This window comes from Pithys albifrons, chromosome 5 (genome assembly GCF_047495875.1).
Source record: "Pithys albifrons albifrons isolate INPA30051 chromosome 5, PitAlb_v1, whole genome shotgun sequence".
NCBI lineage: Eukaryota > Metazoa > Chordata > Aves > Passeriformes > Thamnophilidae > Pithys > Pithys albifrons.
The window spans coordinates 21,353,168-21,380,173 of record NC_092462.1 but is presented as its reverse complement, the minus strand read 5'-3'; the positions used below and the strand labels follow the sequence as shown (position 1 = coordinate 21,380,173).

Here is a 27,006-nt window from a genome sequence, read left to right as displayed (position 1 = left end):
ACTCTTAAAATAACTGAAGGGGTACAATACTGCTTTGTCTGTGGCACTGACACACTCCGGGGATTTCACTTTTCACCCCTGACTGAGGCTCTTCCTTCACCATGCAATGTCAGCAATGTAAACCATGAAAACTCCTTGTCCTGTTCTTTATAAACAAATGGTCAGGCCCTCAGACACTGAACTGGTACTTAAAAACATGAGTAGATAGTAGAAAAAGGGAAATAGCTCAACATAACCTTTACAGTTCTGCAGCCCTGATTTAAATTTTTATTTGGGTATTGGTGCAAAGAGGGATCATATTAACTTCTTTTTCTTTCTATTTTTTCCCCCCACTCTAACAACTTGAGCAGCCAAAGTTTATGGCAGGGAATACAGTGGCCCCAGGACACAAAGTACCTTCCTGTTCTGGTAGACACTGTCTGCTCAGCTTTAAATCAAGAACTTTGCTGCAGATGCCTACAAAAGGGAAGAACCTGGCTGAAGAATAGCCAGGAGACAGTAGATGTTTTACCAAACTGATGCTACTCACCCTAAGCTGACCTTGAATACTTTCCAAATGTACCAACTTGTTTCAGACTGCATTCAGTTTGGTAAGGTAAATGGAATTGAACCATTTAGAGTTTCAGCTATGTAACTTTACCTACCGGTGCACTTGAAGTTGCCCTTTATCAGTTCATATGATTGTGTTATCTAATTTAGAATGTGTCTGTGGAAGAAAACAGTTCTAATGTGTTTGATTAACTATTAATTGAGCTGTACTGATAAATAATTTTATTTTGTGGAAAATGCTCCACTGTTCCGTTGTTGACAATCTTTTATCAGACACTCTAACACCAGCTAATTTCTTGGTAAAATGTTGTACTAACAAAAAGACGAGGCAAGAGGAAGAAAATACATTCCTGCTAGCGCAAAAGGATGAGGATCTGCTTACCAGCACAGTCACCACACGCAGAACCACTCCTCGCATGTTATTCTCCAACTTTCTGTCTGTTAGTGACCCATTGAGACCAGTGATGGGGTTCCAGCAGCCGAGCTAGAAGAGAAAATAGAAATCATTTTCTCATTGCCCATAAATGTTTTATAGTTATTCCTCTTAGGTGGCTATAAGTAGAAACATATGAAATAAACAGAACACCTTCTGGAATCAATGGGATGGAAAATCAAGAAAGGGTTTGACCACAGATTGATCTTAATTTGAGAACTAATCAATTAGGGATATCAGTTTGCACATTTAAATACCAGCCTCCAGGATTTAGGGTTATATGCATTGCTTTAAAAGAGCTCAGGAAGGACTTCTATAGTACTGGAAAACATTTAAAAAGTACTACGGCTGAAACAAAACTTCTACCTTACTTTCAGTAATATACTAATTAAAGAAATAATAGCTACCATAATTTTAGTACTCTGTCAGCTCCAGCCCATCTTTCCTAGTGGAACTCTGACAAAAGGAATTACACTAATTTTAATTAAAGCTTATATTACTACTAATTGCTGATGAAACAGCAGTGATTTTAAGCCAGGTTAAAAATCACTTTTAAAGATTATTGAGGAAAAGAGCATTGGATAGGCACATCACAGTATTGAGAAAGAACTGCAATGGATAATGCAGAAAAAGAAATTCAGCTATGACATTGTTCACTTTAGTGCCATCATATTTCTTGGGCTTCTGTGGATGGAAGCTTTTGCTCAGGAATCTCTCTAGGACTAACTGCCTTTCAATCTGAGTTTAGTAGATACTGACTTGTAATTTAGCTTCTCTGAAAATATAATTTGCCTACATTTTTACATAATGGCAGATGCTTGAGTACAGAGAAACAAATTAATCAGCCACATATCCCTCAGCATCACATACAAATGTAACCAGTTTCATTTTTAAATTCATTACTACACTCAACAGGCCTGTACAATTACCAGTGTTAAATGCAAAACCCAACAGAAAGACAGTGACTGACTTCAGTGGACTTTGAAGTAGAGGCTCAATTATGGCATGTAAGCCAATGCTTATGTAAAGCTTTTACACAGCCTAAGAAATAGGCACCCAGAGGTACCACTTTTTGCTCTGAGTTGCCTTCTCCATGGACTGTACACCTTTCCAGGGATTCTCATCTTCTGACTCGGGTAGCTACCCTAAGCCTCTAAACCCAGATACTTTTCATGCCCCTATTTAAAGGAACAAAAGGTCTTGCTCCCTCTGAAAAACCAAGATTAACATAAGTAGGTTACTGATAGGTCCAGAGACTAGTCTTGGACTAGTCTCTTTGAGAATTCAACTTTATAATCCTAGAGAAATACAAACTGTAAAACATCTAAAACCTTTCTGTGATTTCACACAGTCACAGAAATAGCAGCCTCAAACCATCTGAAAGGTCTGTAAAGAAACTATTATTTTCAGTCCTTCACATCAAAAGTCTTTGTATATGTGTTTCATAGATCTTTCAAAGCGAAACAGAAAACAAGGAAGAAATTTCAAGTAAATATAGTTTGACAATTTCAGAAGTGGAAAATTTGAAGTATTTATTTTCTTCATTACAGCCATAAGACTATTTCAGAGCAACCTCTAAATTTTTTAATTTCAATATATATTTGTATCAATTCTTTAAAGATACGTCCTTAAGACATGAGTATATCAAAAAGTATAAAACAAAAGCTTTCTCCAATGATATATGTTAGGTTTGCCTCTATGATCTCAAAGGTCTTTTCCAATCTAAATGATTCCATAATACTATGTTTCCCAAAAGAAGACTACCTTAAAACAACATAATAATTTATCTCTGCCATTTTCAGAAGCACTCGGAGCTGTCCTAATTCTTGCCATTTTGAAGGCAAGGTTATACTACTGTCAGGGAATAAGCAAGGGTAATGCTGAGCATACTGGTAATCTCAAGTAATAACTGAATCAAGGATCTACTGGATTCAGAACACCAGCAGAAATCATCAAAAGCAGCAAAAGGATACAAGGAGGAACAAAATCATGAGGCATCATATTAATGTCTTGCAATTACTCATGTTTCCTATACTTATTTGTAAATAAAAGCACAAATTATCACTGCTTGATTTCCTCACTTCATGTTCCTATCTGATGACAAAGACCAACAACAGATCATAGTAGCCATCTCTGTTTCTTCTGTACCTCCACAGAGTATCTGTTCACAGCTGTTCACAGCTGCATGGACAGACTGCTGACCTCCTCCAGGTCCTCATCATTCCTCTGGCAAAGCAACACTTTGAGCTGAATAACCTAATTGCTGGCGTGTATTACCTGTAAAAATGCGGTGAAATGTAGCAAATGTACTTGAAGTAAGTGCACTGTACACTGTGTGTGATAACCCATCCTATAAAGGAAAGCATTTGACAATCTACATTTTCTGTACTAAAAGTATTGAAAACAGCACTTAAGTTCAGAAGAAAACTGCATTAAATTAATTTGGCGATTGTCATTCTTAGTCACACAAAGAAGCTAATTAGAGCTTAGATCCAATTAGCATATCCAAATGTGTTGGATGTATAATTACTGCAGAAACTGTGCTGCTTTTGCCAGAATTAAAACCCTAGGAAGTTAGTGAAGAGCCTTCATATCCTTTTTGAGGTTAAAGTCCATTTTTAATTATGTACATTGATGTGCACATATTTATATAATGAAATTTTTAGTTTGACCCATTCTACTGTTTTAAGATAAAAAACCCTACCAAACATAACTGATTCCTGGAAGTTCAGTATAACAATGATTTTCCTTTTAAAAGGCACTTTTTACTTTCAATTATTGTTCATTTAATTTTCAATTCAATTGTTCCTTTATGCAGCACAGTCACGGCAAAGACAAATGTGCACTGTCTTGCCAACAAAGTTGAAATTGATTTTGAGTGGGAGCTGCTTACTGTTATTAGGAAAACAAATCAACATTTATTGATGACAATTTGAGCTTGTCATTGCAGCATGGATCAAATGTAACTATTGCTGAAACAGCGAGATGGGGGTGGTATGAAGCTACCTCTTCAGCTTTATGTCTTGCTTAACTGCTTCTGCAAAACATTTGCTGCTTCTGCATTTACTTCCTTTTCCTTTTATTCTGTCTCTCATTTTTCAAATGAGAGAAAAGATCAGACACTAAAAGAATCTCACATTAACTCTGGTGGATTTGTGTCGATGGGTGATGGAAACTTTCTTCTGGGGCACAGTGCTTGTCACTTTCATACCATATGAATTTTGTTATTTCTGGTGCTTTGTAATTCTGTTGCAGTGTCTTTTATTTATTCTAATGACAGCTTTCAGTCTGCTACATTTGATATAATATTATAAAGATGGAAAAGTTGTCAGTCTTCTACTTCCTTTGATACCCAATTTACAATCTCTTTCTGGTCATCCCACTTCCCAGCTTGTTATTCCCACTATCATCATTACTGGAATGGGCTTTGCTCTCCTGTTTTGTCAGCAGAGCCAAGAATTTACCAACCTCCTTAATAAGAAATTTTTACCTATATAGACAATGCATTAAGGAAGGTCTTCAATTTGTATATCAATATTAAAATAGGAAAAATGTCATGTGCATTTCCAATTTCCAGAGACTGATTTATTAGGAACTTGGAACGCTAAAATATGTAATGTCTTTATGACAGATCTTACAGCCGGTTTTTCTCCCCTGCTCTGGGAACTCTGCTGAATAACTGAGAGCTTTCACTTTTATTTCTGGCAGAGTAAAATGCAGATTAAAACCGTGTCAATTAATCAAGAAAAATACATTGTCCTGGTATGATCACAGTTGAGGACAATCACAGAAAATAGGTAAAACTCAAATACTGATACGAATACACTACTTAAGTGCTTGTCACTACATCAGAATGTAGTGTTCTGCTACTTCAATTAATATAGGAAACACATGGGAACTGGTTCATCCAGCACTGCAGTGCAACCACCTCTGAACTCAGACTGCATCACAGCAACACTATCAACAGTCAAGAGCAGAAAACACCACAGAGAAGCTGCAGTGGAAATTTGGAAGATAAAATCATGTTATATCTGCAACAGAAATCTACGAGAATACTTACTTCTCTTTCCTTTATTTCCCTGGCATTTAAATAAAAAGAAAACCCCACAAACCAAACAAAAATCAAAAGAACAGTATCTTGGTTTTAGTATGGACAGTCTGACAAAACATTTTCAGTGGAAATACCCACCACAGAAGACTGCTGAGAAACTGTTCCATTAGCAGCTTGTAGAGACCTGGTCACCCACAGAAAATACAAGCTTCCTCACCTGAATAACCCACATGTTCTTCACAAACTCTCTCCTCAATTTTCACCCAGGCCCAAACTGCTTTAGAAACTGTCATTTTCCAAGACATGACTTCAACAGAAGAAATGTGTGTTAATAATCCCCTTTTCCATTCCAAAGCATAATGAATTCACAGAAATGGAAAAGACACCATGAAGCTGTCATGAAACAGCACTCAGCTACAAGATTCTGACTCCCAGGAGTGCTCGGAAGACTCAAAAAGTATGCACCAAAAAAAAAAAAAAAAAGAAAAAAAAAGAAGGAATAGGGGTGGGGGTTTTTTTGTAACATGTGGATTCAGCATTTTCAAAATTTTCTAAGACACCAGTTTAGGCAAACTTCAAGCAGGAAAAAACAGAAATTGTTTTGGACAGAGTATTCTTGATGCCTCTTGTCAGCTGTTTAAAAGGACCAACAGGAATTAGGAAATCAGAGACTAAATCCTACTGAGGAAAGACTATGTCTCACAGAAGAAACACCATGAAAGATATCATTTGATTGTCAATCTGATACTGTCAATGATGTAAAATTTAGGCAGACACTCTGTCACCTGGTTAAAGTGTCCTTTCAATTCAGCTCTCTAGTCAGCAACCAACAGTTGGTCAGCCAAGTCTGCAAAAAGTCTGATGGCCAGGGATTTACTGAGGGCCTTTGCAACCCTGGACTTGAGTAAAGAAATAAGGGTCAGTTCTTTACAGCAATTTCCTAACATGGTTGGTTAGCAGGAAAACTTTCTGTGTTTAACTGCTACCTTCACTGGAACCTAGGTAATAGTCAGCAAATAATAAGCTATTAAAATCAATGGAAAATACTGTGTTCAACAAACTGGATAATGTATAGCAGCACTCATTTCTCCTAAATTCTTTGTGGTGAAATCTATAGAGTTCTGTGCATTTGGTTAATTATTCTATACAGTATGTTTTATTGCTTTAATTTGTCTCTGGACTAGAAGAAATGCCTGTCCCTGGACTTGCTCTGTTATTTTCAAGCTCTTAGGAGAATGTGAATATCCAAGTTTAGTTTTATATCCATTGGGCCAAAGATTATAATTGCAGCAGTCAAGGTAGGCTCTTCATTTTGTTAACTGATCATAGACACAAGTGCAAGTGACCTAACTAAGAATTTCTTTCCTCAAAGCCAAAGCACATGGCAGAATAAGGCTGCACAGAGTTAATAAAATATTTTGCTTTAGGGACTGCCGAAACTTCCTTCTGTTTTTGAACTGAAATAAAGAAGCTAATGGAAAGTAACCTGCTGGTAACCTGCTGTTTGTTTGCCTACTAGTTCCTGACTGAATGTTTTCTCAAGGCTTCAGATCGGTGCCAGAGGTTATAATTGGATGTTTTAGACCACTGAAAAATGTTAGATATAGGAGGAAAACACCATAGACTCCATAGCTGTTCTCTCTCACTGCATGCTCTACTCACAAAGCTCATAGTCAGTACTCAGGCCAAGCTTCTAGAGGATCACTAATGGTACATTTTTGAAATGTATCGTAAATCACCACATCTCAAAGAAAATTAACCATCTCTCCAAGCCAGTGGTGTAATTTTAATAATCCCTCACTTTCTCCCTGATTCACCTCTAGCTAACTGTCTCTATTACTGCTTTTCCTTTCATTTGAAGTTTGGTGGTTTTAATTTATCATTTCCCCACTTCTAAGTGTCAACTCTTTTATCATTGGAAAATATCCTTTTCTTCCTTCTTTAATCCTCTCTGAGAATTCACAACTCCCAGTGGTTCCCCAACCTGTGGTTATGTTCTTTTTTCCTATATTGCCATTTCTCTGTGTACTTTGAGTGGACTTTCTGCTTTGCTTTTCTTTCCCTTTATCTTTCTTGCTGTTTCCTGTGCCATTTTCCTCCCTTTAAAAAAAAAATGGTTTTGTTTGGTTAAGCTTGGGGCTAGGCAAGGTACCTTACTTTTCACTTCATCCAGCTTTGACTCATCCTTCAAATGGCTTTGGGTCCTGTCCCCTTTCTCTTTACCCTTGGATCTACTTTTCTGTCTGCCAATCCTCTCAGGAAACTTCCCCCAACTCCTCCTTCTCCTATTGTGTTATGAGGGAGATGGGACTTAACTAAATAAGTTACTGTATAGCTGTTCTTCCTTTGCTTTCACCTTTCATGGTTTTTTTTCACTCCTGTTCCCTAACATCCTTACACAACTCTGAAGAAAAGGCCTAGACAAGGATCATAATGAGTCAGATGGTGATCTCTTTTCCCACTGCCTCTATATTTCAATTAAAGTCAAATATGCACAAAAAACTGTTCTTTGACCCAATACTGACATAACCCCTTTGCTGTCAAAGTTTTCACACTCCCACAGTAAAACTTGTGAATATCACTTCCATTTTACACTGAAAGTTTGCTGTCTGAATTATACCAGGGAAATGGATAATACCAAATAAATTCAGGTTTGTATACAGTGTAAATACACCACTTTGTTTTTAATTGCAAATTCTTGTCTCCTTTCTCATGAAGTATATTAAGAATTTAAAAATATGTCTTTTATCTAAATCATGTGAGGTCTGAAAAAACCAAACCCCTTAAAATTAGGTTTTATAATTGAACTTGGTACATTTTCTCAACCACTGCATCTTTATGAAATCAAAGAGGAAAAATATTCAAGGTTACTAATCCAGCTTCTATTAGGTCACAATATATAAGCTTTCCATATCACAGTAAATCTTTTAATCAAACCTATTTAGTGACAAATGATGACAAATACCGTTTTCCACTGGGTTGCATGAAGCTCCCTTTCTACAGGTAGAGAAAACACGCACGGCACAGTTCAGTTTCTCATCAGTTCCCTGGGAGTATACAAACATTTTTCAGCAAACTCTCAGCTTTCTCTTCAGCTTAGTGAGGGGCTTTTTCAGGATTTGAATATTCAGAAAATTTTGTCAAAGTGGAATATCAACACAAGCCATTTGCTGTTGTAGGGCTTAAAAGTTCTGGGGGCAGCATTCCAGTAAGAAATCAAAATTGTAACAGCACAGAACGAAACCACCACTGTTTCACTTGGTGAGAAGTGAGTTTAGGGAGCAGTATTCTGAATAAACCTAGTCCAGTAAACAATATAAGCAAATCCTTCATAGTAGAGTAAACTGGCCTATGCTGAATGCCCTGCTTCTGCAGCAGACTGCTGCCAGTGCTGAGCTACTTGAGCACCTCCACTGACTGCATTGCAGTCAGCTCTGTGACCATGTATGCTGAGAAGCACCTTGGCTGTTTTTTCTGTAATGAAAATCTCCCCTTCAATATAATCACTGAATTAGCAGCCTGGGAGTCAGTTCTTGAAGGAAATCCACACAGAGAATTGTGTATTGGACTCATCACTCTCCAAACTGGAAAGAAAAAGAAAGGCTTCTCTATAGTTCCAGCCCAGGAACTGCAGTAGCAGCAGCAGTACAAGTAGTGCTTATACTAAAGAAATCTGTGCTTATTTTAAAGGCAGCTGACAAGGAATGAGTGCTTAGGCATAGTATAATCAGGGCCCAATGAGGCTACAGAACACCTGGACTAATGTCAGTGGCACCTCTTTAGCCCCGTTTTTGAAATGTAACAAGAACTGTCACACCACTGCTTGCACAGAAATGCATCAAGGAACTCTGCATCTGGCTATTTTTCATGTGAAGCATGAAGTTATGGAGTACATTTTTTTCAGGTATAGCATATGGAAATCTCCATTTTCCCTTGGCAGGCAAAAGGATTTTAAATGAAGCAATACTTCACCACTATTTACTCAAAAGTGGATTAGTTAGTTAGCTACTGAATGCTCAACAGCCAGTACTGCTGCTGTCATTTTCCTTAAACCAAGAGTTGCATTCACTGGACTTGAGGGGAAGCCATACAAGGAGCAGCTGAGGTCCCTTGGTCTGTTCAGCCTGGAAAGAGGAGGCTGAGGGAAGACCTCACTGCAGTTACAACTTCCTCAAGAGGGAAAGAGGAAGGACAGGCACTGATCTCTTCTCTGTGGTGACCAGTGACAGTACCTGAGGGAATGACATGAAGTTGTGTCTGGCAAGGTTTAGGTTGGATATTAGAAAAAGTTTCTTCACCTAAAGAGTGGTTGGACATTGGAACAGGCTCCCCTGGGAAGTGGTCACAGCATCAAGCCTGACAGAGTTTAAGAAGTGTCTGGGTGATACTCTCAGGAACATGTCATGACTCTTGGGGATTGTCCTGAGCAGGGCCAGGATTTGGACTTGATGATTCTTATGGGTCCCTTCCAACTCAGAATATTTTGTGATTCTGTAACTAGGGTGAATGGTTGGTGATGTCCCTAGGATGCACATACTATGGAAATATATGTCCTGAAAACCTTGGAAATAGAACAACCTCATTTTATATTGTACTTAAACTTAGCATTTTTTTCATTGCTATATGACTCTTAACTTCACCATGTAAAAACAAAATAAGAAAAGGACACAGAAAAACACCCCCTTTCCTAACTCAAGGCACTGATATACTGACATGAAAACACTACTTCCAAATCCCAGATACAAAGAGAGATAGCTGTGATAACATACTATTTTTATCCCAAAGACTGTGGGTGCCTGTCTCCGCCACACGTTCAGCCTCTCATCACTAACATGATAAGCAAAGAAATTAGTATGTAGGTATTTTGAGAACATACACTAGTGCTCAGTACAGACAGTTTATGTATCTAAGCATATTTGTTCCTGTCTAGAAGCTGTTTAAACTCACACAACATCAAAGTAGCTTACACTTTCTGTTGCTCAGCACAGCAGTTTGCCAGTTGCTTCTTAAATGTAGTACAAAGAAAGATGTGACAAAAGCAGCATCTCCTATTCATACATGCTAGTGCACCATGGTTCCCAAGCACAGGGGCTATGAAACAGCTGCTCATAAGCATCAACACCAACATCTAAATACTAAAAAAAACCCCAAACAATAAACAACAACAAAACAACAAAAGAAAAAGAAAATAAATTGAAAAAAGATACAAAAAAGCTGATGGAGCTTGAAAAGTTTGCATGAAAGGCCAATTTAACTAATTTCTATTTTAAATGTGCACATGTGAAGATACTCTGGAGAGTGCCTAAAGAATGGAGAGCTTTGGCGACAAGCAGCAAAACAAAACAAGTTGTTAGGAATATTGCCTTCAAGTGTCTCACTACAGGGAAACTAACATGACAATGCAGCAAGAGTAGCATTAGATGACAAACTGCTTTCCACTGATTCTCCAGATTCCTGTGATGCTTAAATGGGAAACAGAAATGGAAACAATTTTTGCTTATACATAGATCAATACTCTGTTTCTAAATCAAGGATTTATTCTCAGTGTTGGCAGAAAAAAAGAGGTCTGCTAAGTTGGATATGTCACCGATTTACCAGCTTGATGTTGCCTACTAAATTAAAACCACATTTTGTAACTGATATGTTAGAAAATACTGTTCCAATATCACCCATGATCACAGGATGTATATATACACAGTCACTAGCTTTCAATACATGATGGACCAGATATTACAAGAGATTTACTGGAACATATATTTTTGAGGGTTTAGTAGTAAAGCAAATAAGACTGTGGGGTGTTCTTTTGTCTCCTTCAGCATAGAGAAGCTTTCCTAAGAATAAGAACTATCAATGAAGAAATTAAAAAAAATCTTAGCAGAGCAGTGATCAAGCAAAGTAACAGTAACCAGGCCATAGCTGAGAAGAAACAGCAGCTTCTTCTGAAGGTTGCTTTTTAACTGTGACACTTAGGGCAGTGGAGAACAGAAAAGTCAGCAGTGAATTTGAGATGGTTGTGGCCAGCAACCTGGATTACAAGAGGTAACTTCTGCCCACTAAATTCAACTACAATGAGAAGCAGATGTGTTCCCCTAGAGTCCTAAAGATGAGCATCAAGGGCCAGGAGCATCGAGCACTGGGAAATCTTTGAGTTACTAGGTCATGGTCTGGTTCATATCAGGGATCCCTCCCTCTATGGGGTCCAGATAATACTATCCAATTTTTTTGTCTGAAGATGATGTAGCCGTAGCTGCAAAGCACAGGACTTTTTAGTATCAGTAAACTGTTAGCTGAAATTACCTTTGTTCTTGTCATAAGTCTACCTAAGTGGGCCTAAATTTAGGCTTTAAATCTAGAAGTGGGCCTGGAGCTGTCAGCTGACTGGAGTCAGGCTGGGCTAGCAGCTGACAGCTTCTAGCCAGTAGTATTGTATTCTATACCATATCATGACATCCTTTCCAAAGAGGATAAGAACCAGTGTAGGAGTGGCTTGGGGCAGCTGCTTCATGGCTGTGGTTCCTGAGACGGTGTGCTGTGCTGAGAGAGATGGGGAAGGCCCGGGCCCACAGCATCGGCTCACCACCATACAACCCTAGCGAAGTAAAATGTTTGTTCTTGGGTCTGTCTTTCTGGAGATTAAGTCTTCAAAGGTGATTCGGGGTTAAAATTGTATGATTTGTAGCTCACTGGAAGATGAAAGATTGTGCCTCACTGTTTTTAACTTGTGTAAGGGTGTATCTGTACTTCTTTCTAGTCCTCTCTCTCTTTTGTGTAAAATATATGTAGTTTTAGCATAAATGTAGTGTGAAGATTACGACAGAAACTGCTATGCCAATAACCAAATGTTATACTGATAATGACCAAAAGCAGCTGTGGCCCCACCGTTTCAGTCCTGAGGTCCATCTGCCACGGCTGAGCGAGCTTGGACAGTGACAGTGAAGTCCTCAGGACTGTCACAACACCCGGTACTACCCGGGGCTGACCCTGCTGAGCATCCGAGATCTGACGGGATCGGATGGCAGGGAGGCATCGAACTGCCTGGTACGGTCTCCACTGAGACTCAAACTCACGACCTTGTGATCAGAGTCCAGAGTGCTCACCATTACACCACAGGACCGCCCAAAAGCAGTTCTCTAACTACTAACACTACACACTCACCTTCAGCACAGACAATACATTCAGCTTTTTTCCTTTCTGTAAGCCACAGGGCATTTGCTGCATCATTAGGTAGCAGAAAGGTTGCCCCTAAGACAGACCCATGCTCCTATGGACTTTTGACACTTCAGAGGCATCATCACCTTACCAGCAGGAAATGTGTAATTCTGATTGCCCACTGGTTTTTCCTGAGGGTGATGCTGTAGATCAACCACAGCTGAGAGTCAGCCTGTACAAAACCTGTTAAAGATGCTCATGTTACAATGTGCATGTTAGACAGCATACATTAAGACAAGTTTGGAACCCACTGTATTTACTACTGATCAGTGCTCCACAGAGCAGTATCCAAATCTTAGCAGGATCCGTTCAAAGCTAGTTCAATGGAGTCACATACAGGAGTGGGTAATTGTGCATTAAAGAAACAGAGGAATGAGTGTGAGTAAATTTCATATGCTGAAATAAGGCTGAGAAAAGAGGCTGGCAGCTGAAGCAGGGCTTATATGAGAAGTATAACATTTTGACTATTATTTGCTACTGAAAAATTTAAAAAGTGTCACAATAAAATAGCATTACAGCAGCAGGCTATGACACTCTGATGCATAAAAAACTTCTCTGAAAATGAGACAAAAAGTTTCTAAAAAGTCTTGGAAAAATGGTAATAATAAAAAAAATCTCTTCTGCTTTTACCATCAATTGGGAAAAAAATAAATGTTAAAAAATTTTGATAAGGAAAAAGCTGAGTTTTGACCACCAAGACAAAACATTTTTAGTAGATTGCTCTGGAGAAACTGAATGGTTGATAGCATGAGTGATGTTACGAACCTGTAGCTCCATACAGTGAAAGTACTTGCTCTTATTATAGTAAATAAGCTTGTTGGAACAACCCACATATCATAGACATTGAATGGCAAATGATGCTGTAGAATACCTGAAGACTTAAATAAAAGATCCTTGTGGAAAATAGTAAACCATTAATTGAAAAGATCAATTTGACACTTCTAATAATTGCTCTCTAGAACAGCTGAATCACTAAAACCATTTTTATTACAAATAGAAATTACTGCTTTAATGACACTAGAATTAGCAACAAAAAATAGATTAGCAATATATCTTGGTAACTAAAACTACAGAAACACATTATAAATCTGTCTTGCAAAGGATGGGAATTACATTTGGTTGTACACTATATTCCCACAATAGATCCTTTTTAGCAATCACAATGCTGAAATTGTGTAAAGAAACTAAGAATTTTAAACCACTGAGATTTTTCTTAGTTTGATATTGCAAAGATCCTCCTAAGAACATATTTGCATATGTGGCAGTGATTATTTAACCGGCTAAGTAATAATATTGTGCTCATCACTACAGTGTTTCCGGAATTTAATTTTAAGGGATAATACGTATTTTAAAATCATGTTTCCATTTGAAAAGGTCTACTACTTTTGAGAAGGGAGAAATATCTATCTTAATATTACATTAAGAAATCAGTAATTGGGCGCAAATTACCATCTTGAGCTCATTACAGCTACTATACTTGCCCTGATCACTTGCTGCTTCCCATTTTCACTTCATAGGACTGTAAACTGAAGTAGGAATTACATTCCTGTATGCATTAGTTAACTGTGTAATGGAGTTTTTGACTGTAATCATAATTAACATGTGAAATATAGCCAAAATGAAGTATTTTGTCCTCATTTTCCCCTGCGTTTCAGCTATACCTTGCTTACATTGCCTGTCTGATAGCTATCTGGATGTTTCTCCTGTAAAACCAACTACTGAGGGGCTGGAAATGTCCAAGAATCCTCCCTCAGTATGATCTGCCTGTGGATATGCCAGAGTGACAGTCTTTAGGCTATGCTGATGAAAGTATGTCAAGCTTCTTTCCATATGAGAAATTTCTTTCACTAAGAATGTTTACTTAAAACCAATAATATCCCTCCAAATGTTAGACATAGTCCAAAAAAGAGAATTCTGGAGTCCTGTTTTTCAACAGCCCGTGTGTAGCACTGCATTATCTTCCAATGCACACTCCAAGCTTTTTTGCTGGGGACAGTAATCATCTTCTGATGAGTAGGCCCTAAGGTTAACAGCTACACTAGAGAAGGGGGAAACTTCTGTGGGACTAATACTGCCTGCTTGAAAGCTAACTCTTGTCTGGACTAGTCTTGTCTGAGTGTTCATCTCCATTATAGTTTTGACAGAGAATTTTACTGGTTTTCATAAACTTAGAAAGAAGACTGTTATTTAGTTCCAGACTTTACCACAAACTTCCCATAGTTACTATTTTAATTTTTTTTTTTTTTTATGTCATGGTCTTTTAAAATTTCACTGTAGACCAACCTCCATCTATGCAATCCCAAAAATGCACTAAAAATCTCCTGCTTCAGGCTAAAGAGAGAAGAGTCAAAAGAGCCTATTAGCTGGTGTGGCATCTATCTATCTATCTATCTATCTATCTATCTATCTATCTATCTATCTATCTATCTATCTATCCATTGTCTAAAGCAGAGATGAAGGCTATTAGTCTGTCAGCATTAGTTCACATTTAAACACTTTATTCGAGACACTTTCATTACCTGTGTTGACATAGCTATATATTACTCATTTAACCTGCACTACATTGCATTCCTAATAAGCAATCAGGTTTTGCAAATGTGAACCTGACTGTAAGGCATTTGAAGCTGGAGTTTTGGTCGGTGTAAGTCAGACTATTTTAGTGAAAATAAGCCTCACCAGGCTGGATGAGAATCCAACCCCATCTCTACACCTGCAAATGCAACTATATTTCTTCTTAGAATAGACCTTGAATATGTCTCCATTTTTAGTACAACACCTGGGAGTTATGCTCAGCTCACTTTTCATTGCATTAAAACACTCATTAAAATGAGAATTTGTACTGTTATAAGGATCATAAATTGCCTCCATGCAAGATGCACTAAAACTAAGTGAATAATTAATCTATTTTTCATATACAAATTTATTCATGGAATAGTATCCTATAATAGCTCCTTTATGGAGATTACAGGCAGTTTCTCCAAAGCATTCAATAATGAGAAAGCTATGCTGGTTTATTTGCCTGGACACATTACCCTTAAGGAACACTTTTTTGTTGTGATTGGCCTGTCAGCTGTCTGGGCATGAACATCCGTATTTATCAATTCAATTCTTACCAGCTTCACAACCCATGAAAATACAGACCACATACTTTCTAAAGAAAGTATCAACAGTAACTTAGTGTAGGCATTGCACAACACATGACAGTCCTACTCTTAGCAACTATCATTCTAAGGTTTTAACAAATATAAATTTCTTGAACTATCAAAAGTAAGTCCTTATACAAACAAGTTGTTTCAAGTCCAAGCCCCTGACACCTAAACCCACTTAGTCGGTTTGTGATTTCTTTTTAAGATAGATCAGAAAACTCAGAATACTATTAACAATGTATTAAACTATAAAATATTCACCAATGTCCTTCTCCCATTAATGGCATTCATAATTATCTCACTTCAGTAGCTAAGAGAATTACCTCAAGATTTCTTTCTGTTACTTCCTATATGCTATTTCCTTGATGAAAACTAGGTTTAAATCACTCCAACAGATCTTTTCCTACCTTTAATGCACTGGCATTTTCTAGTCCCACCTCCAGAAACCTTTATTAGGTTTCTATCTCTTTTGAAAAACATTCTAGAATCATCCCAGTCTATTTCTGGGCTAATTATCACTATGCTCAGAATGAATATATTGAATAGACAATCTTAACATATATAACATATATTATTTTGAATTGTATAGGCTTCTGTCTCCCTGCTCATACAAAAGTGTCATTGTAGCTCTGCTGGTGTATTTCTATGAACAGGCTAGGCTTGTAAAGAGAAGTAATATCTTCTATTAGAGCAAGAAGTATAGCCAGGGAGAAAACAAGCTTTGAGCCCAGAAATCTAATGAAAGTCCTCTGAGACAAAAACCTTCCTTGTTTTTCTTCCAGCTGTATTATTTGGTCTTATCAAAGATATAACCTTTTCCCTGTAGGCTTGACTGTCCTTGGTTATAATAGATTACTTAGGATGGAGATAGGTCAAAAAGGAATTGTAGAACAACAAACCAAAAAGCCAAAAACTCAGTTAAGGAAGGCAAAACCATAGCATAGATAAATAGCAACTCCTTACATAAGATAATTTGCCTGACAGTACTGAAGATGGTCTCTTCAACCTAACACCATAGGATTTCTTGCCAACTTTAAGCCAAAACACAATGGTCAGTTTTTTGGAGAGAGTGCACAGGTGAGTTGCTAAGGGGCACACTGTGAGGTATCTGCATAAAGCAGGCAGGAAATTGGATGTTACTCAAGTGATGTTCTGTACATCTTGAAGGTTTTAAGGATATGAAGGCACTGAAAGCAGAGCTCCTCCTGCATATCCATAGCAAAAGGAAGGCTTGCTGCTCCATGGGCAGGGGACTCAGGGACAACAGTCATAGAAATAGCTGAGGAACATGCTTTCTTTGCCTGGATCTTTATTGGCAAGGTTTGTTCCCAGGCTTTCCTGCTCCTACACCTTGTGTCAGAGTCTGGGGGAATGAAGTACTTACTATCCATGACAAAGGGAAGTCAATGAGGATATACTTAAATAAAAAAATGAGTCCATGGGATTCACAGGATAGAGCTGATAATGCTGAAGTAGCTACAAAATTCCAACATTTGAAAAGTCTTAGTGGCTGGAAAAAAGAGAAACATCACACCCATCTTGAAAAAGTACAAGAAAGAGGACCCAGTGAAGCAAAGACCAGCCAGTGCAAGCTCAGTTCCTTGAGGGATTATGAAACCCTTTCCATCTGAAGGTGATGCCCTATGGGGATGAAGGCAGGACATTCTGTCCATGTGCTTCACAGACAGTTGATGCCTTTGAAATGGGAAAGCAAATTTCTGTAAATAAAGTGAAGAAAATTGGTGCAGATTTTAAAGTTTCATTGAAGCAATTTCTACCATATCATCCATCAAAACAATTCTCTTTTTCTATAAGACCCTGATCCTTTAAATCCCACTTTATCAATTAATCCAGATTGCTTTTTATAGTAGACAAATCTGCAAGTTATATCAATGATGGTTATGTAGTTTCTTGAAGATGATAAAAATATTTTAAAAAAAGCCAATATAAATATATAAATACACCTCAGAATTAGTAGCAGCTGTAATACACAGTCATAATATGTACTGATGCATTCCCAGACAGATATAATAGATGGAGGTTTAATCAGTAATTATTAAGGTTACCTTATGATTTGTGCTGTGAAGCATCTTTTTTTTGTTTGCTTAATTTGGCAATTTCAACTATGTACTCTGAAGTTTTCCACACCAGATGTCAAATCAGGATAAAACAAACTATAATAAATCATACAAATATATCATTTGAATTACAAAAGATTGTGTTCAAAAAAATTGGTAACTTTCTAATATCTGAGCCATAGTCAACCTTGGAAATGTTTTTGAATCCATTTTATTTTTAAGTGATAGAACAGTAGGTAGTGTTTTAGCATAACTTCTACCAAGTTCCCCTCCTACTATTTATCTACTTGTTTCACACTTTCTAGCTGGAAAAGTTCCAGGTTTTGTCTTGGACAGATGTTTAATTTTTCTTTTTTATTTTTTTTTTAAAAACTAGGGCAAAATTTTTCCAACTCTGCAAAAGAAATATTCTCAAAATAAAATAATAATAAAAAAAATTCTAAGGGCATCATGACCTACTTTCAATGCTATTTGCCACAGGAAACTCAATTCAGTGAGGAAACAGAGACTGTGAAAAGTTTGCATTTGATAGTTCAACCATTTCTGAGACAAACATCTCCATTCACCATTTTGCTTTTATACTATCCAGCAACTAAGTGATCTTGTTAATACCTGCTTTCGACAATTTTAAAAATCTTACTAATATGCCTTTTCTTGACAGAATAGGACAAGTTCTAATTCACAGCTCAGGACACTAGAATTAGAGCTTTAGAATTTATCAGGCTTTTTAGAGATTGTTTTAAATCATAACACAAAAGGCACTTCTAACAGAATTAGCACTAGCATTAAAAACCTGAAACTTCCTGTGGACCACATGAAGTTTCTGACAGCTCAGATAATGGTTTGCTACTCATCAGTCATAAAAAAAATAACAACCCACAACACTGTTTTATGGCTTTGGTTTTTTCTGTTTCTTTGATGAAACAGTTCTTTGAGCTTCAGGAATGGGTGTTTGTTCTTTAAAGCAAAGAAATTTTTCTTTTAATTGCTTGGGGGTTTTTTTGCTTTGTTTTTTTTTTTTTTTGTTTGTTTTGGGGGGTATTTTGGGTTTGTTTTTTTTGGTTTGTTTTTTTTTTTCAGTAGGGCAGAGGACTCTCATGTAAAATACATAAGGAAAAATGTGTCTTTGAATAGGATGACATTGCTTGCCTGTCCTAAGGTAGGCTTAACTTAGGGATTTGTAATTTCTTCAGGCTTCAGACTGGTTATTTTATTCTAACTCAAACTCTCCTTTGAAATCAATCGTAGTTGCATATCATAATCTAAATTAATACCTTAAAAACTTAACACACTCTTTCTTAAATGAAAAACAACAAAAGACAAGGCAAATTTTGACACTGAAGAAATAATATCTTTTCTATTCTTTAGCTAGTACAGAAAAAATATCAAAAAAGAATTTTTCAAAGGGCTGTCTTTCACTCAAGTCCCAAATCAAAGACTCAAGGAACTGATGAAAGTCTACTGACTTCAGGCAACTCTGGATCAGAGTTCTCTGACTTAGACACTCAACCCCATTTTTATTTTCTTCTTCTCAGATTCTAAAGGAATATGGCTGAAAAAATCACTATGAATGAATTATCTCATGGAATGATCTGCCCCAGTTCCTCATGATTTGTTCATAGCTTTTAGGTATTGACAGAGTTAATAAAAATCAGAATACTGTAGAACCTCAGATGATCATTTCAGCATTTCTATTCTTTGACTGCATGTCTGAAATCCTTCATTGGGTCATCTAATAGGAAAAGACTGTGGCACATTCTTGGCACAAGTATTTAGCAGAGAAATCCGAGACAAAGAGCAAAGGTGAGCTATGATGGAGGACTTCAGGCCACTCCCAGAGCCCCCCAGCTCTGGGCTGTGCCATGAGCCTGGCAACAATACCAGAATGTCTAGCAGTACATGGAGGTTACAAAACTGCATGAAATCAAACTAATATCTGAAAAGATTATTTTTTAAGTCATATATTGTTTTTAAACCCTGCATGTCTTAGCCTTAGCATTCCTAGATAAAATGCATAAGATCTTAAGTGTATGGTTAGAATTCAGAAAATGAATTAATAAGCAATGAGAGTGAAATTCTATAAAAAAAAAAAAGCAGGTCTACAGTGGGATCACAAAGGATGGGATTAGTTGGAACACAGAAATGTTCTCTCCTGATTTTTTTGTGTTAACAATTCTGTAAAATCCCTAGTTATTACAGCATAAGACCTGCAATTATAAAATCTAGAGTTTAATATCAGGTTTTCTTGGACTGGTTTTTGCTCTTATGCCAGGCAGATCCATTTGCTATGCACTTGCTATTCACTTTCTCTGCAATAGTGAAACAGCACAATGATGACACCACCACAAAAAACCAAAACCCAAAAAACCCAGAAGATGACAGAAAAGATGCTGTGTGCCATTAGAATAATAAAACTCATTGCAGCTGCAGAAATCAGTACAATCTGATTTCATTTCCAAGGGTAGAGAATGAATGGTAGGAAAAAATAAATAAATGCACAAACCAGCTCCTCTGGCTCAGAGCCAGTATGCCCAACATGTAAATTATCTAGTTCCCACAGATCTCTTCCTAAAGCTTACTGCTGCCATATCAGTTACCTACTTAATATTTAAAGATAACGGATGAAGTTAGTGCAACTGACAATTTTTAATTACCTTGTTCCAATCACATGAATGCTGCAAAGCCCATAAGTCCATGGGAATGGACTCATAAAGCACAAGTTAAAAATGGAGTTAGGATTTTTCCTGTGTTGAAGCTACTGTTGTCTTCCTTCAAAACACAGATAAGATGACCATCAAGCCTCTTACATAGCACAGAAGATTCTGGACTACTAATGCCTATAGTCCCAAGCGGGATATGCAGGAGAAACTTCCAGTGACGCTGAACTTCACACTGCCCTATTGTCTTGGTTTGAGATAAGCAACTGCCAACCCCCCAAGCACAGAGAGAAAAGCCTCCCTCCTAACACCAGGGAAAGGGAGGAAAAGAGAGGGGAAAGAAAAAAAACCACTTCAAATGGCATTTATACTAAATCTACATATATTTTTCACAGAAAGAAAGAGACAATTAGAAGAGAGTACAAATATACACTCACACAAGTCTGCAACACGCAACAAATTCCTCACTTCTTAATGAACACACAAACTTTACTGTCTTAACTACACTTTACTTAAGAAGAAGCTTATTCCCCAGGGAGACAAACTCAAGCAGAAAGGAGAGACCCAGAACAACACATTTTACTTTCCTGAGGTACCCTGTGAGCCAGTGGTGGGCCTGGTCCTCTCCATTCCCCCTGGGACAGCATCGTGCGTCCTCCCAAAAGGAGGGCTGAGAAGCGACTGCCTTAACCACTCCCACACTGGTTCCTACTTCCCTGGAGATGATGTCATAATGTGGTATGGAATACAAAATTACTGGCTAGAAGAGGTCAGCTGTTAGTTCAGCCCAGCTCAAGTCAGCTGACAGCTTCGGTCTAGTCCAAACTCCAGAGCCCAAATCTAGGCCCACCTAGGTGAACCCATAACACCTATATTCAACATCTTGTCCAAATGAGCAGAATCAGACATAAAGGCATATTTCTTGCAAAAATTGAAAACACACAAAAAATCCCTTAGGAAAGACAACAAAAATAGATGAAGGTTCTGGCCAACCAGTTATGGATCCAATTAACTCTTTGAAAATTACATATCTTAACAAAAGTTTTCATTATCTCCATTGATCACCATCTGCCTTTTTATGACCCCCTGTAAACCATAAAGTGTAGGTCACCACCAACATTACATTAAAGAATCGCTCTTCTCTCCACCTCACATTCCTACTTTTGAAACCATAGGAATATAATGAACCTCTAAAAATGTATATAGTCAAAGGTAAAATATTGACAGCTGTGATGAGAAGAATGAATTCCCCTTTATCTGAAAGTTGTGCTTTTCAAGCTATATATATATATATATGAGTAATATAAATGTTGAATTTATTCCTTGATGCAGTGTTCATATAAGAATAGCAATTCAAATAGACACGGCAATGCTGGTGAGAACTGTAGTACGATATAGACAAAGTTTCAACAATTCTTCCGTAGGGCTTCTTATCCCTCCAAGTGATGTTCAAATACAATTCAGTAGGAACATATCAGCAGTGATAAGGTTCAAAAGAAAAGAAAAATCATTGGAGAAAAGAATTCTAAAAAATTTCTTCTCTTAATGCTGTCCAGCACACAAAGATCAATCTCATTGCCAAAGATAAGCTCAGTGATCTCAGTTGACTGTCGCCATTTCCAACTATTACACCGTCTTAGTCTTTATTCAAGTCTTATCAAGGGATTCCGCAGTTTGAATGAGCACTGAACTTAATGCCTGAGCTCTCACTCTCTAAATTGGGATGCATTAGTTACCTTGCCTCATTAGGGGGTGCCAGAAGTATAGTTCCGTACTTATTCACTATTTAAAACAAAGAGATTTTACAGATAGCAAAGAGACGAGTACTTGACATATGACTACAGGCCCAAGTTTAAACTGAAACAGCACAGAATGACCCTCCAGAACTCACTACTGCACCAAAATTTTCCATCTTTTTAGAGGTTTATGACATTCCAGCACTCCCTTTGCAACACAATCTGTCCTGAGCTGATTCCTAGAGAGTCTAAGCACCCCCTTTTCTTCCCATATATATCGACAAATCTAATACTGTCCTCAGTACCTTCCAGTGCAAATGATCTCCTGTGAACCTTAAACAAGCAAACATTCACATAAATACTGTCCATGTTCACCATATATAGCACTTGTGAGAACACCAAACATCCTCCTATAGGTTATTTTGGTTACAAAGCTGTGGTGCTCAAAATTGCATGTTTCTTTTATGAGAGACTGAGAGGAGACCTCATCACAGACTACAGCTTCCTCATGAGATGAAGAAGAGGGACCAGTGACAGGACCCAAGGGAATGGCATGATGGTTGGTCAGACGAGGTCTAGGGTAGATATTAAGAAAAGGTTCTTCACAGAGGGGATGATTGGGCACTGGAAGAGTCTCCCCAGGGAAGTGGTGATGGCACCAAATCTGCCAGAGTTCAAGAAGAATTTGGAAATGCTCTCCAGCACATCCTGTGACTCTTGTAACTGTCCTGTGCAGGGCCAGGAGTTGGATTTCAATCATCCTTGTGGGTAGCTTCCAACACAGGATATTATATTATTCTATGTTATCTGTAACATGAGACTAGTTTAACTGCTATATTAAATAACACAACAATATATTAAAAGGGTAAATGAAATAAATTTTTTGATAGAAATTTCAGTTTAGTGACTCAAATTGAAATGTGATGTAGATATGCTTAACTTATAAATTCCTGATCTACGCAAGTTTCTGTTTATTATATCTGTTCTTTTAAATAAATATCATACATTACTGTGGAGGCCAGGGAAATTTCTGAAAGTTTCCAGGCACAGTGGTAGTTTGGGGAAAAAGTCAGATACCTTCCCTTGCAGAATTATGATCCATCATCATACATGAAATTCCAAATAATGATCACTCTCAGAAATAATTATTCAATATGAAATATATAATTTACATGCTGAATTACCTGGGAGAATTCTATGTGATCAACAAAGATTGTTAATCATATCAAGTTGATTAACTGGAATGTAAAACCCAATAAATTTTAAGAATTTTGGACAGCTCTTCTATTCTAACATAGTGATATTGACTAAACTCTGTCCTGCACACCCTAAAAATAATAATTTAGATTAAGAAAAATTGAAGGATCAATATGCATAAGATTAAAGAAAATCATGACACAGCACCAAATGAGCAGTTGTGGAAAAATTTTATACCACAAATACCAAGGAAGGAGTTTTTTGGTTCCTTTTTAATATGGACAGACTAAATCATTCAATCTCAAACTCTACTTTGACTTTGTTGTTGACCCATAACTGCTTCCTGTGCTTAGAGCTGATAGTCTTCAAAGCTTGATGTAAAAAGCAACTAGGATATACTAGGTTTCTTTCTCTTTGGAACTTCTACAAGAGGGTGGAGAAGAGTCTTATCAGCATGTTTATTGAGACATTCTTATTATTAGAGATAATTGGTAATAGTACTTATGTAAATTACTAGCTTTGCTATTTATTACGTGGTAGCATTATTATGAGGTTGTGTTTGGATACCTAATCAGCACTAATATTGTCATCATAATGATGACTGGGAGAAGAACTAAAGCTCCGATTTGGTGAATTAAAATACAAGAAGGATTTTGAGATGTTACTGTCAATCAAGTGCTGCCTTACAGTTCAGCATCTGCTGGAAACATTTTCCTTTCTACTCAGGCTCAGCTGCAGCTCAAATACACCATATGTGAATTTTTAGATTTTCCTCATTCACATGCAGGAAATATTTAATTTATAAGATTAAAGTGATTAAGACTCTCTCCAGTTTCATAAGGGTTATTTAAGGATGACAGTCAGTCACTAGCGGCTTGGACTGGATTCAAATCAATGACGTAAATATGGGACATTCTGTAATCTATTATCATTTCCTGGGCAAAGCACAATGATGTTTTACATGTTCACATCAAGGAAAAACATGTAATTTGATCAAGCTGCAAATGCAAACTTCTTGGCAGAGCCTGAGGGAAAGAAACGACTACAATAAAATGAATAGGCAGGTTGTCAAGAGAAGGGAAAGTATTTTCAACTGCAAAATTTTAAAGAAAATCTTGCAGTGGAGAGGCTGAAAATATTGACTACAACAGTGCCCACGGCTGTTCTGGAGGTGAAGGATTAGTTTCTTAACTGGAGATGTGCTATTATGAAATGAACTCAGATAAGAGTTAAATTCATTCATTTACTTAACTCTATTGTTGGCAGGGGAGCAAGTCCTCAGTGATGTAAATTGGAATTGGAGCCATAACAATTTCTAGCATCAGTGTCTGACCCTAGCAGGATTTATTTTGCTTGAAAAGGTTAAGACAGTTTATATGTAAATGAGATGCAGCTTCCCAGTTTTGTATAATTTGTCAATATGGGTGTTAATTTCACAAAGACTGGGAAAGCTCTATTCTAGAATAAATAACAGGACTTGATGACACCAATCCTTCCTTGTAGCTCTAAGGGTTTTATTATGGTAGTGGGACTGCAGGAACACAATAAAGGCTAGTCATGAACATTTTCATGTATCATGTGATACTTTCCTTCATATAATTTCTTTGAAATGCTTCCTAGTCTCTTTAAACATAACGATTGATGCCAAGAGCTAAACGAAATACTAGGACAACTATTAAAAGTGAGCTATTCCATAGGTTTTCAGGGAGTAGTATTTTTTGCAACTGGATATGGGTGGAGGTAAAAATATTACAGGGAAAATCTGATATCAAAACTACTGTTACCCTTTCTTCTCTTCATTACAAAAGGATTTATGCCTGGATGCACAAAGTATTATGGAGCTTAAACCTGTCACATGAAGAGTTTCTTGGGAGAACTTCCCCTCCTGAGAGTTTGAAATATAAATCCAGATTCTCTGATTTATTCCCACTCTTGATAGCACTGGTCTCAGTCTGGAGATTTGGCTTTTAATGATTTCAAAAGACCCTTCAAGCATCTTTAAAAGTGAGAGTGCTCGATCAATTTCAAAGTGTCATAAGATCATAATGCAGGCTATAAACATATTTTTCAAAAAGGATACATTTAAAGTGTTTGCTCAGACACAGCACTGAATTAAATTGCTTCACCTAAGAACTACCAAAAGAAAAAGGTGCAGAAGATGAATAACAGAACAATTCATTTACGTTTTCATTTCACTTTCTCCTTAAAACATTTGAATGTATTTCATTTTCTTCTGACCTAAGTAATACTGACTCACAGATTTGCAGTTGACTAATGAACAGATCCACCTGGATTGTAGCATACTGTTGTGAGACTCTTTCGGTAACTTTTTTTAATAATCTTTTTACAAATAATTCTCATTGTAATAAAGTCTTTAATAAAAACAATGTACAGTTTTGTAAAATATATGTGTCCTGTGATACAAGTTTAAATTATCTAGAACTCATCTCAATATAAAGCTAAGAAGCCTCTGCTCTGTTTTAACAGGTATTCTAAACCCCTATGGTCCACTAATTTAATGGGTGAATTAGTTAACTTACTTAACACAGTCTCGTTTGTTTTTGCTTTGCTTTGGTTATTTCAACTTCTTTTCTAACCTGCCAATAATATTTTTGTCTTCTTTGTGTTTATGACTCTATTCATTTTTTACGTCCCTTACTCTTTCCTTTATTATTTCCTGCTGTCTGCTAGACATAATCTCTCTAGCCCAGCAGAAAGCAGTAAATATAATTCAGGAACATAATAGAAGCACATAGTTCTACCTACCAAAATTCCATGAATGTCACTAGAATTTTAGCCTGTACTTAAAAAATAAGAAAGCATCAAGAGACTCAAGTGTTTTTCAGACTGGGATGATTAGAAAATGGTAACCTGGGAATCACAGCAGTACCATTTATCTGGATTGAAAAGTCAATTGCCTCAATGAAAAACAAAGGAGTTCATTGGTTGGTCTTGGTTTCAGAAAGATCAACTTGTATCATACTGAAAATTTTAGAAATAGACAATCAGTACCTTCCACAATAAAAATCTTTTTCATATTCTGAATGACACTTTAGTATTAGCAAGGTCATTTATCAACATTAAGACACATAGAGTAAGTGTCTGCCAGCCTCATATGGTTTCTTGAAATATCTACAGAGCACAAAGGTGGAATGCAAATAGATATAGCAACTTTTTTCTAATACTCTTTTCTTGCCAGCAACTACTGCCCTTGTCAGAAACAGGCTATTGAGCTGGGTTGATTTTGAGTCTAACTTCATACAACAGCTTTTATCCTTCAAACCCAAAAACCTACATGCCATATCACAGAGCACTGCCAGAACACTGCTGATGTTCAAACTTCATCTAACAATCTTATTTAAGAAACCAGCTTAATGCAGGATAGCAGATACCATATACACCTGCTTAGTTTTAACCTTTTAAACAACTAAACACATGCTTGATTGCTCTATTATTATTTTTAGTAAGGATGAATTAGGCATGGCCTTAACTGTTTGCTTGAATCTGGCCCTGTACATGTTTATTTCCAACACCCATACTTGAAACCTCCCATAAACAGTCCTGTGCCTTCAGAAAGTATAAAACATGAAGTATATAATCCAACGTCAGTTGTCTACCCACTGAATGTGAAATCAAGATCAAAAGCCCAAAGACAGTTTTAAATAAATTAAAACCATGTAAGACCCCCTTTATTTATTTTCACTGATAAAGGTGAGTTATTTCACCTTCTTTTCATGGAAAAAGCTGAGGGAAAATCTCCTTTCCTTCTCAGTCCCCTCTTCCGTTTCCTTCCCTTCACTCTATAAATATGTAGCACTTTTTTCCTCCAGTTTGCTGCACACCTCTCCAGTAGACTTCTTTTACATATGCAGAACTAGGAATAGGGATTTCTGAGCCACATTCTCTTTGACTGGAAAAAGTTAACAGGTTTTAAAAAAGTAAGGGAACAT

General features: G+C 37.1%; 1 protein-coding gene across 2 annotated transcripts in view; it reads right to left on the bottom strand.

The window, feature by feature from the left end:
• Positions 1-27,006, bottom strand: part of GRID2 (glutamate ionotropic receptor delta type subunit 2) — a 712,351-nt gene that overhangs the window by 158,438 nt on the left and 526,907 nt on the right. For both annotated transcript variants that reach the window (XM_071555860.1, XM_071555861.1), the window contains exon 9: positions 932-1,033. In XM_071555860.1, coding sequence (XP_071411961.1) covers positions 932-1,033 — 102 coding nt within the window. The remainder of the gene's footprint in view (positions 1-931; positions 1,034-27,006) is intronic.